Source organism: Nycticebus coucang, chromosome 8, assembly GCF_027406575.1.
Source record: "Nycticebus coucang isolate mNycCou1 chromosome 8, mNycCou1.pri, whole genome shotgun sequence".
In the NCBI taxonomy this organism is placed as follows: Eukaryota; Metazoa; Chordata; class Mammalia; order Primates; family Lorisidae; genus Nycticebus; species Nycticebus coucang.
Genome location: NC_069787.1, coordinates 62,644,091 through 62,657,215, shown reverse-complemented (window position 1 = coordinate 62,657,215; position 13,125 = coordinate 62,644,091). Strand labels below are relative to the sequence as shown.

At 37.7% G+C, this 13,125-nt stretch overlaps 1 protein-coding gene across 1 annotated transcript in view; it reads right to left on the bottom strand.

Moving 5' to 3' along the window:
• Positions 1–13,125, bottom strand: part of KCNH8 (potassium voltage-gated channel subfamily H member 8) — a 433,959-nt gene that overhangs the window by 47,664 nt on the left and 373,170 nt on the right. The window contains exon 12 of the mRNA XM_053600548.1: positions 2,956–2,994. Within this exon, the coding sequence (XP_053456523.1) occupies positions 2,956–2,994 (39 nt within the window). The remainder of the gene's footprint in view (positions 1–2,955; positions 2,995–13,125) is intronic.

Below are 13,125 nucleotides of genomic sequence, written 5' to 3'. Positions count from 1 at the left end.
GGAGAACAAAAAGAAGGTGGGAAAGGACAAGTGAGGTGATGATGGAGAGGGAGGGCAAAGAGGTCAAAAAAGGCTAAGCTAGTGGCTCTGAGCAGTCACTACAATAGTGTGTACTTCTTACTCTGCCCCAGACATGGCTTCTCTGCTCCAAAAGGCCAATTTGTTTTTCTGTCTCAGTTTCTTTTGATGATTTAGTCACTTATGCCCATTTATCAATAATCTCTAATAAAAATAAGACAAACAACCCTCAAATCTCTAGGATTATAATCTAAATCTCATGAGCTGTCATGGGTATGCCTTCAATGAACAATTGGTTCATTGGCATATATACATTTTTAAATCTCTACTATAGTTTGTGACTTGCAAGCAATAGCCCATTTAGGTTAGGTCATATTTGCTAAGTGAAATGGTTGGTTTACTCAGATGGGTTGTTTTTTTTTTTTTAATTTTAATCTTAATGGCTCAAAATTTAAATGGCATTCCTAGACTCATCTTTCCAGCTACAGTCGGTTATTTTAATTAATGATGAAGTCATAAGTTCTTTATTTGAATAGTCATGGTGTTGCTTTTACTTGTTTGTTTTTGTTTTTCAGAGTATCTAGAACTCTGTGCTTTTAATGAAAGTGGGGCACACATAGAGTTTCAGGGGAGCATTTGTATACTAGCATTGTGGAATAGAAAAATTAGTTTACCCAGCTAAAGACACAACAGGGCAAGCTTATCACAGAAATGAAAAAAACAATGAGTACATTCTCTAATTAGAATACTGTGTACATTTTCATTGGCAAGCTAATCATTCTTTTGTTTCAAGAGGCTCCATCAACTCTAATGGATTTCTCTGACTAATGACCTATCACTTACTTGTACTTCTACAAGTTTGTCTCACTTTCACACTACCATTTTGTCATGGAGACTTGGTGCATTGGATAAGCTGCTTAAAGACCAACTCTCACAATTGAGGAAGAGACATTACTTGTGTCACAAGTCATCATCCCAATTACCATTATTGCAGACAGGACCTAAATTTATTATGTTACCAAACACCTAGCCTCACATTAGCGTCTGTGCAGGAGTGTCAATTGCTGTCTTCAGATTACTTACTTCCCTTGTGTAGCTGGATCCCCCATTATACATGACAGTAAAGTCCAACCAAAGAGTCCTTTCTTCTCAACTGATACAACCCTTCATTCTCCTCCTTGCAAATGTTTTTCATTGCAATGAGGTTTTCATACATAGTACGTACTCGTAGTCGAGTAAGTCTGGAATTTGGCTAATGACATTTTGCTGGAATAGTCACTTCAAACTCACAAGTGACTAGATTCTGTCTTAGAGTAGTAAAAAGTCTAGTGGTTGAATGTGAATGCATGAATAGTTTTACAAGTCCTGTAACTTACTAGCTGTAACCTTGTTCAAATAATATAATTACTGAAGTCTTGGTTTCCTCACCTGTACATTAGGAACAGTGCAAGGAAAATATTAGTTATCAGAAAATGAAAATTAAGAAATGTGCGAGGAGGCCTGCCTAGGCAATGATGATGACCATAAAGAAAAAGGAAGCATTTATATTGCAGAAGGGGCTACAGAGAATGCGGGCTACCTCTTTTTATGTACTCTCCCCTTATTTCTTAGTTAACAGAATTCTTAGCAATGCACTCTGCTCAAAGATCACCTTTTTCAGCTTCTTGTGCTACTTACTCGGGCCATGAGGCTAAACTCAGAGATGATGGCATATAAGTGGACATCTTTAGGAACTTTTAGGAAGGCTCCTAGAAAAGGGAGGGGCTCTCTCACATTTCTTTGGTTTCTAATCTGGACGAATGTTCAGCAATGAACCTGGAGAATGAGGAGCTCATGGGGAAAAAGTTATGTGTTGAGGATTATTTAGCAAAATGAAGAACTCCCAGGACCTCATTGACACACTGGAGCTATTATATTTTCCATCTATGGACTTGCCCAGGAGAGAGAACTAAACATCTCGTTTTGAAACCTCTGCTATTTTTTTTTTTAATTACAAATGAATTCCAACATAAATTAGAAGGATGTATTTCTTTTGAAAGTTGAAAATGCTGTATTTGGGGGAGGGAACTTCATCTTCGGGGTGGTAGGAAGTAGAGAGGAATTCAAATGGGAAGATACAAGAATAGGGTACATTTCTTTTCATAGAAAAGAGAATATAAAACAATTGGAGGGGAAGTAGTGAGGAAGGGCCATCTGAAGGGACAACTGAAACAATAAAGACCACTTTGTTTGTTGCTGAGGAGGATTTTGTAGAGAAGAAAGAAAAGACAGAGGAAGGTGATTGAAAGCAGAGACACTTTAAGAGTTCTTAAGAAGTGTCTCAATGTTACATTAAAAGTCAACAGTTTTTCCCTCCTTCATCATCTTCAGTAAATTATCAGTGAGTTGATAATGTGTAATGTAATTGGATCTGTGTGTGGGCCTCCATGTGAGAGGATTCTTAGTAATAAAAGTCTAACTGATATATCTGACAGATCACTGTTTCTTTGGGAAAGTTTTCTGTGAAACTCTAGAGTCCTTAAAAGTTGGAACTATCTTCAAGACCTGAAGTGAAACTACTTCCAGACTACCTCTGACCCATATTTTTACCATTATCGGTACTTACAAGACATTGGATCCTTATAAGAAAAAAAAAATTGCTGACCAATTTTAAACACAGCAAAAGTACTTCTAAGATCAATAGCTCAGGCCTCTGCTGATTTGGGCAGGTTTTGGCATTGTTATGAAGTGCTTTATAACACTAGCTATAGAATACTTATGTAGAGATCTGAGTTTCAGTATTTCTCTATACCCAAACTCAAGAAAATCAGTTGCCACGTTCCTCATTGGGAAGTGAATTAAAGAAAGTAAATATATCCAATTCTGAAGAGAAAGAAAAACTTATTGGAAATTGTCCAGATTTTAGACAAATATTTAGGTCTTTAGTAAAAGTCATACCTGTGAGACTGTAGATTTGTTCGATAGTCTTGTTATCACCTGAAAGAACAAATAGAAATTTTAACAATCATCTCCACTTCTCCTGTTAGTTGGGGACTGAGTGAGATATGGGAGGCAGTAGGAAGCATGTATAGAGAATGTGTGTGGAAGGGACGGAGGGAGCATGGGGAGGAGAAGGATCTACCTGTAGAAGTCAGAGAGGAGGAAGTAACTTCTGAAATGTGCTTAAAACACCTCCCAAGTCTTACCCACCCTCGAGGACCTAGACTGGCTAATGTGAGGAAAGTCAGAACAAGCAGCAAGTTAAAGATCTACTGCAAGACACCACACCTAGGGAATAATGGTCCCAATATTGAGGTTCTTGGCCATATTTTTCATTTTGATGCTTCATTCTCTCTATGTTTTCACCTCCTTATTCTTTCCTGCTCTTTTGCTAAATTCTCTTCTCTTTCCTGATTTTTATCTCTTGCTCTGTGAATAGAAATTCATTAAATCTTTTCTTGTTCCATCTCATTATTTTCTATTTCACTGCCTCCCTCTTTTCCCTTGAATGTTGGTAAAGAAGATGTTTCCTTTCTGTCTGTTTCATACTGAACTCACTGTGGTATTCCTTGTGGACTAAGATTAAGTTTACCGGGAATCATATTCCCTTATTTAATGGAGCCTATGATTTCATTTATTGTAAAAAGAAAAAAGGAAAAAAAAATCCACCATCAATTAAATTGTGACATGCTATCAATTGTAAGATAGATCTCCATTTCAGAGAAGCTAAAATGTGGGCAAAAAATAAAGTCAGTTAAGCTTGGATCTCAGGACTCATTCTTTTATAAAATAAAACTTTGGTATTATGGAGGAGCATATTAAAAACATAATCTTCCATGATGTATAAAGAAGCTCTGAAGAATGTGACATGTCCTAGAATCATGCTTCTAATATCATCCACATTGTTTTTCACTCAAACGCAGTAACTTCATTTTAATGGGGTAATAGATACTATCAATTAACATAATTTTATTCACATAAAAGAAATTTGCACTTGAAAGTGATCTGCCTAATAAGCCAGACATATTTGTAATTCTCTCACTCTCTTATCATTTTTTCCTCTAGATGATTAGGGAAATAGATCTGTTATTATTTCTACAAATGCCAGCATCGTTATTGCTATGAAAATATATGTTTCATCAATATTTAATTTTATCAAAGAAGTCAACTCATGCTACATCTACTTCGTTGCCTAAATATGCATTCATCAGAAGCATTTTGGACATAAGTTTTGTAATAACTCCCTAAACAGTGACAAATAAAACAGCTGAATAATTAAAAATGTGAAAAATAAAACCAAATTATGGTGCTTTTTCTACTATAGTAGACATGAAAATGTGTTTTTAAAAAGGCTTTCAATTGTAGTCTAGATTACATACAGAACATCATGATGGATTCAGGAAACCTGAGGACCATACAGAGGCTCATACAGATGCCCTCAGAGGTATAAGAAAAAGATGCTGGTCTGTGTTCCAGGTCCCTTGCTTTACTACCAGATCAGTTTTGTCAAGTTGCTGAGTCCTGAATACCAGGGTTGTTTTCCTATATTAGCACTTCTCAAATATATATGTGCAAATGAACCACTTAGGGATCTTGTTAAAATGCAGATTCTAATTTGGGAGATTTAAGGTGGGTCCAAGAATTCTGAATTTCTAGTAAACTCCCATTGTATACAAATGCTGCTGGCCCAGGAGGCACACTTTTGAGTAACAAAATCTCATAACCAACATCATGTTTCTTATCATCTATCACCTATGAATTAAATACTCATCATGTGATAAGCACTCTGTTAAGTGTTTCCCAAGCATTATGTCCATTAATTCTCACTGTGATCCTCTGAGGTAGGTATTTTTAACCTCCACTTTGAAGCAGAGGAAATAAAAGGCCTAGGCAGAGTTAAGTGACTTACAGAAGGTTGCTACTTAGTGGCTGACTAAGCAGTAAAATGAGCACAGTGTGGGGTGTTAATGGGGATTAAGTGCAATAATATATTTAAAAGTGATTGACATACAATGTTTTTTTCTTCCTTCTATTTTTTGATGCCTTTAATTACCCAAAGTAACCCCCTCTAATATTTTACCAACCTTACTGATGGTCCAGAGCCAAGCAGAATCAAGTATAACTTCATATATAATCAGTCATTTCCCAGCACTGTGATAGAACCTCTGAATAAATAATTGCATTTACATACAATGGTAACCACTTATATTTAAAGAGTACTCTGATGTATTCATTCTCAGGACTAACACTTCATGGTGACCTAGATTCTGCTGAGTATAGGAGATATAGTACTTTAAGGGAAACTCAACATTTTAAAAGTTGAAGTCATCCTGGAGTGTCTGCTAAACTGATTTTTCTACCTAGCAGATAACAGAATCTCTTGAGAAGCTTTTTTTTTTTTTTTTTTAAATCAGATGCCAATGAATTGTCTTTCGAACGGTGGCAGATAGGGCCCAGTGATCTAGAATTTCACAAAATACTCCAGGTCAGGTTTAAAAACAATGAGTTATTCCAACTCCCTTACTTTAGAGACATGAAAACAGTGGCCAGGGAGATGAGATCTCTTGCCCATTCATCCGTCAAGTTAGCAGCAGAATCCCTACCAGAAGCCATGGATTTGGATGCCCGGTGTTCCTCACACAGAGCTCCAAATTTCTCAGGCACCGTCTCCAGCACTTCATGCTTACTACATGCCTGACTGGATGCCTGATGTGTGATGGAATTTAATCTGAACACTGTTTTGATGATTGCCATAAATCAGATCCAAAAAACTCACACTAGATTACCCAAAGACAGCTGTAATCTTTCTTGGGTCACATATTTTTCTGGAAATATGAAACATTATAAGCGTTCTCTTAGCAGGAAAAGAAAAAAAAAAACAGGGATACAATCTTTGGATGGAAAAAGTTTGTTGACCCCAGTTTCTTATTCCAGCTACTAGTAACGTACTGAAAGGTGTTGGGAAGGAAAGTCTTAGGTAACTTTGAGTCCCTCCTGCATGGAATTTTTATGCAATTTAGACAATTGGAAAAACTTCTGGTCAGCTCTAATAGGAATTTTTTTTAAAGATTAGAGTTATACAGGTTAGGAAAATAAAAAGAAAGTAAATCAAACATGAAGGAATGAATGGACTTCATTGCAATAAAGTCTTGAGGGAGATAAAGATAGTTGAATGTCAGCTCACTCAAACTTTAGAAATATATCTGTCAATCTGTCAGAGTGGAGGAAGCCAAGAGTAGGGAAGAAGTATATGGAAAGTTGTCATGAACAGAGGTAGGGCTTGACTGATGAAGAAATACTTCCTCGGCCATAGTGAGTTGCTTTAGGATGCTTCACACGGCTTTTCTTCTTTTCCTTTCCTCCACATCCTAACTACCCAAATTGCTCTGTCATGCTGTGAGTACCATGGGAACTGAGAAAGAGGGCTCTTAAATCGGAAGATGTTGCTCTTTGGCAAGGAGAACGAGAGAGAGAAAAAAAAATAGTTTCCTGGTTTTCATACTATCTGCAACAAAAAAGCAAAACAAATTCACAATTTTTGTTTTTTTTACCATGGAGAGGTCTCAACATCTACTAGTAAGCTTGAATTATAAATAAAAATCATGCACACTAGGCATATGAATAGCAATTTTAGATGTGAAAAATGCCATTACATTCTTTAATGTCATTATTTTACTCAATAAACAAGTTTCTTTGACAACTTTCATAGTTCATACCTGACCCTGACCATCCAACTCATTTTTTTCTTGGCCAGTAAGCCAAGAAAGGTAGGAAATCTACTTTGATTGTTTGCTTGGTTTATAGGTCAGAATGTACAAGGCCTAGTGTGAGTCTGCAAATGTCCTCACTGTATGAAATCTGCTGAGACGCTGGAGTGCTTTGGCAGGAAGGCTATCTACAGCTGAACGCTCAACCGGGAAATGAGATGCATAACACTAGGCTATTCTTTCTGACTGATTCATGATATCTTCTGCTTCATTAATAATGACACACTGATTAAGTCACAAAGCAGATTGAAGGAACATGTGTCCTCATTCAGAAAAAGAGATTATTCCATATTTTATGTTGTTCACTGGACAGAAACATACCCAGTATTGGTGGCTGTTTGGAATAAAGAGATTATGAATGAAGCATACTAACAAATAATCCCATAACTCACGTAGTTAAGATATCCACCCCTGCAAAACCATAAATCACTGTTACTTAATAGAGGCAAGCAGCAGATCAAAAGCACTCATTTTCATCTTTGACTGGCTTCTTCCTCTTACGCAAGTGGAGGTGCCAAGAAGTCGTAAATGACACCCATGGCAGGGGCTAGTGGGAACAGGAGATGAAAGCCTCTGAAGACAGGACAGGCTTTGAATAAGTGAGAACTAATTTTCAGCTATGCAAATCTGAGATTTCACCACCATCCAATCTGAAGGAGAGATTTTTGTTTTGAGGTTGGTCTGGAATTCTAAGGAACACAGTTTCTGTTTCCTTTGCTTGTTGTATAACCTAGAAACAGAAATGAGGTTCCAATGAAAGAGCTGATGATTTTGACGTTTTCTAATTTCCCTCTGAGCATTGAGGTTAAGACAAACTCTTAAGACTCAAAGGAGGATTGTCTTCCTCTAGTAAAGACTACCACTTCTGATGCAGAAAGCATGAGTCAAGTAATTGAGTCCTGAATTTAGAACAATCAGAGCTGGAGAATCTGCCACTGAGGCCACAGAGAAGGGAAGCAGCACAAAAGCTCTTCACTGCATGTTACGATGAAAGGTCTGTGGGCCTGGGGCATGCGACCTGGTTATGAGGTAGGATAGCACGATGATTAAGAACTGAGATTATTTATTTATTTATTTGTTTTATTTTCCTAGTCCTGCCATTTGTTAGCTGTGTAACCTTGGGAAGCATGTTAAATAGAATAGAGAAGGAAGTGCTGAAGTAATTATTAACAATGCTCTAAATTTCATTGGCTCACCACATTGGAACTTTATTTCCCATTTGCAATTTGCTATGTGTCCAGGAGCTCTCTGACAGGTGATTCAGAGCAATCGGCTTCATCTATATTGCTTTTTGGCCATCATGTGGCCTCAGGATTGTCCTGCCTTCATCCAGGAGCAGCTCAGGAGAGAGTATGGGGATGGCATATGGGGCAGGTGACTGACTACCCAGCTTGGAGTGATGTATCACTTCTACTTAAATGGCCAGAATCAGGCTCACGGTCACTGACAATGGAAATCTGAGAGCCTTCATTTCCTCCTCTCATAAATGATAATAACAACTAGACTTGTTTTGAAGATTAAATGAGATATGCATGTGTAAACAGAACAAATCTTGGAGATCTAGTTGGGCACATCGGGCATTGTGCTACATTAAGAGAAACACAGTGCAGCAACTCAAAACTAATCAAAATGTAATTCTTCTTTTTGTGTGTGTCTTTCATGACCCTTGAACGGAATGTATTTCATAACACACCGTGAGCTTTCTTGAGATTGCCCCTCCTTTTCTATTCTATTAAGCAATAACAAAGGGGCCTTTCTGTCAATTTCTCACTGAAACTCTCTGGGATCTCTTCTCTTCATTTCTTCCCTCTGACCACAGTTCCCAACATTCCCGCCAGAGGTGACAAGCCATGATAGATGGTGACATGCTCTCCAGGCCGTTTGTTTCTTCAGAGACAGAAAGCATTTGGAGCCTGCTGCCAAGTGTGTGTCTAAGCACTTCAACTTCATTATCCATAAAGAATTCCCACGTAGAATTTAAGGTGAAAAAGTTCTCACATGGGTACTTTTTTTGGTGCTTGGTGTAGTGTCTGGCACCATAAGTAATTCATGTTAATAGATATAAATTATATTTTATTGATACATTGATTATGAAGGAAAGTTTTCTTTAAATTGAGTTAGTATGGGGAATAGCGTCTATGTATATGACATTTTACATCAATTATTTAGTTATGTCATGGTTATCTCAACATTCATACAGATGGATTTGCCCAGCTTGAAACTAATACAGTTTTTTTTTTAAAACAAATAGACATATACTTCTTAAATATCAAGTTTTACCCACATTGCTTTTTTGGCAAAAGGGCTATCATCCTACTTCACAAAAACACACTTTTCTTGGCACAACACCAGGTAGAATATTTTATATAAAGAAATGACTTGGCATTCTATTCTTTTCTTTCTCAATTCCTTTATCTGCTTCACTTCAACAAAGTAAGACATTTTTAAACTGTCCATGTGCACAAATGCAGTCAATAAGACATTGACAATACGCACAAATTAACTCAAGCACAATTATCTCTGAATTCAAATGCAAAAAATGCAAGGCTTTGAAATTAAAAGAAAACACAAAGGTATTTCTTGATATTTAATTAAAAGGTTGGAAAATGGAGGATTATTTTACTAATATGTGGTTAATAACATTCTAAAAAGATGAAGGAGGAACATCTACACTATTCTGTGTAGAAAACCTGGAAATGTCTCAGCTACCATTTAAGAGTTTTAAAGATTTCAGGCTTAAAAAGCTATAGCCCAATAAATGATTTGGGAGTTCAGCACGGTAATTTGTGCTAAAAGAATTTATACTGTTTAAATTCATTGTATTGAGCCAAGATCTCATGCCCCTCCATGACCTGCTTCTGATTAGGATACAATGGCTCCTGGTTAACTTGTAAAGTCAGCCACTGTGTAATTGTAAGGAAACACAATAGCTGGTCTCAAAAGATTCTCAGGATACCCACTGAGTATTTTGGTTATAAACCAGGTCGGTTAAGAAAAATGCTCAATTTTGGTGTGAGAAGTTTGTGCATCCCAACTCCCTGTGGCACATTCAAAGTTAATGCAAAATGCCTAATTTGCTGCCTAGGAAGCTCATTGTCAATTATGCACTATAACAAAAAAGTGGAACATACGTGTGTGTTGAAGATAGTGCTTGAACCAAAAAAACTGAAGTGAGCTTCTTTGCTTGTTTGTACTGTAAGGCCTTGGTTAGCTTGCTTAACCAGCAAAAGTAAGAAAAGGACTGATCTCGGATCAGGACAGCAGGATTGTAGGCATCCTCTACATGACTAAAGAAATAGATTTTTTTTTTACTTAAAAGAAACTTTGAAACTTAAGCATGCAGAATATTATTCATCACAGCACTACCACTTTACTAAATAATCAGTCATTTCCAGGTGATGAAGACATTCTCACAGTTTTGTGATATGAGGCCAAGCTTCTTATGTTACTATTTTATTATCCTCAAAGTTGATATGTGGAGAACCATAAGGAAGATATTATTGATTAATTACATATTGACTAAAAACTCTTTGTGAGAACCGACAATGGGATTACAATGAAATTTTGGGAGAAACCCATCTGGTATATTTGCTCCCTCAGTAGTGCTCCAGAAGAAGGAATTTCCCAGAACAAAAATTATGTCATAAATAAAATTTTCCTCATGGCGTGGGATGACTCTCCTGTAATCCCAGCTCTCTGGGAGGTTTCGGAAGGGGGATTGCTTGAGGTTAGGACTTTGATATCAGCCTGGGAGATCCTATAGTTTCTTCTCTGGGTATCTTTCTCAATGTTTTCACTCACAAGACATGGTCACTCAAGCCTGTAATCTACTCTGGGAAGCTGAGGCAGGTAGATTGTGTGAGCTCAGGAGTTCAAGGCCAGTCTGAGCAAGAGTGAGATACTGTCTCTTTAAAAAAATAGAAAAAACTAGGGTGGCGCCTGTAGCTCAGTGAGTAGGATGCCAGCCCCATATACAGAGGGTGAAGGGGTTCAAACGCGGCCCTGGCCAAACTACAACAAAAAAATAGCCAGGTGTTCTGGCGGGCGCCTGTTGTCCCAGCTACTGGAGAGGCTGAGGCAAACGAATCACCTAAGCCCAGGAGTTGGAGGTTGCTGTGAGCTGTGTGACGCCACGGCACTCTATCTAGGACAACAAATTGAGACTCTGTCTCTTAAAAAAAAAAGAAAAAATTATCTGAGCATTGTGGTGGGCACCTGCAGTCCCAGCTACTCAGGAGGGTGAGGCAAGAGGATACCCTGAGCCCAAGAGTTTGAAGTTGCTGTGAGCTACAATGCCACAGCACTCTACCTATGGTGACAGAGTGAAACTTTGTTTCAAAAAAAAAAAAATAATATTTTCATGCAAAGCATGTTTCCTGTGTGTGAAGCAGATGATTCTCCTGCTGTTTTCACGGTTGTGTATATTTTCTATTTATTTTCTCGTGAAAGTTTGTATTTTGAGCTGGAACTTTTATCACAGACATTTCGTTAACCTTTTAAGTTAACAATGAAGATTTTAGGGAGAGGTTTTATGGGAAGGAGGGGTGAAGCAATGACCCTTTTCCTGAAATTGTACTATGTGGTCAAGTTTTAGAGTTATGACATTGCAACCTAGTCACAAAGTCATCACTTGCAAATTTGAGGAAAATCACAGTGACATCTGGTGAGGACTCCCTCTTGATAAAAATGTAAGTGGCAAATGTAACAGAGGGGTCGTTTGGAACTTTGCTAATACGGTTATTTATAAATTTTGTAGAAAGCCATTATTCTGTTAGTTAGACACATGAAATGTATACATATATTTCTCTTCAAAGCAAGCTTTTTTCCTCCAAGTTTTCAGGCTACTATTTCCATGGTAGCAAAATATGGACACATGATTCTATTGGAAAGATAATGCTTCTGTGACTGTTTATACAAATTTGTGAAAACTGAAATGCAAATTTCAGCTCTTCAAGCTCTCAATCTCTTGGATCAAACTGTACTTGTTTGGTTGTTTCTTCCCATTGGATTCTTCGGAGGGATGATTCTGGCCTTAGTTGTGTAGGGACTGAGTCTCATACTCAGGGTTGCTGGATCCTTATTCCTCGCTCTTTTTAAAAGAATACCGCCTGTCTGTTTGTTTCTCCACACATAATTTTAACGTTTTGTCCTATCAAGACAGAAACGAGACTAATGTCCTCAAAGGAAAATGTAAACTGTATAGCCCAGGATATCAATATGCTTGGTTACCACTAATCGGACTTGAGACTACTTATGAGTACTGGCAAAATGCAGTGACACCGACCATCACCATATGTTCTGCTTTTAAAGACCTTACTTAATCTTAATAGTAGAAAATGTAAGTTGGATTACCATGTCACTAGAAGCTTAGCATCTTGCAGACATTCATCTAGTTTTTCTTAATCATTTCCCTCAATGACATGACAACAAAAACCATTAAATCCCAATTCCTTTGACATAGATGCATCTTCATGGGTCCCTCCACCCTTACAGAGCTGTCAACACCACATGCAGGCCCTCAAATCCATAACCTCGAGGTGCTTCAGTTTTCCCCTAACTCTGCATGTCATTTGTTCATATCTCTGACTCCTCGACTGCTGCTACCTCCACTTAAAGCTGCCACTGTCTGGGCATCCTGGAATGCCGGGTTTAAATGGTGAGCAAATGCATGCCTCAAATCGGATCAGACAGGAGCCTCCAAGATCTGCCTGCTGAGTACAGTCTGTGCTGTGTGTAAGCAGACTGCCTCCACCAGATGTCATTTTCTCTGCTATCTGCACCCTTTTGGGGAATTTCATGGGAAAAGTGCTATTAAAGGTGTTTATCCTGGGATTTTATAATTTGTTTTTAATTTTAATTTAATTTCCACCAACTTAGCTCATTGACACAGCTTTAATCATACCACCCACTGACTCTATACTGTAACAGCTGAGTTGGAGATTCGGGATTAAAGAGCTAACTGGTTTGGGATCAGAGGACCAGTTGAAGAAATGGCCCACATGCCAGGGATGACCTGTGAAACATTATTAGGCTGGCACTGCCCCAAAGACAGCAATAGTTACTAAAAGAAAACATATCCACATATAAAGTACTTTCAAGTTGACTAACAAATGCAAACAAAAATCTAAATTAAAACACTGCTTCTTTCATTTATACTCTCAATCCCTTTACATAAATGTATGTGTGTGTGTGTATAGGAAGCTCTGAGAATGTGTTATTTGTTGCCAAATGTGATATTTTCACATTTTAATGAGGCTTTTATTTACCTCAACTAGTAAGAAGAGCTCCACTTCTTACAAGATTGAAACTCAGTCTGGAAAGAAATTAAAATTCTATCTTGTACATCTGAAATGTTGGTGGA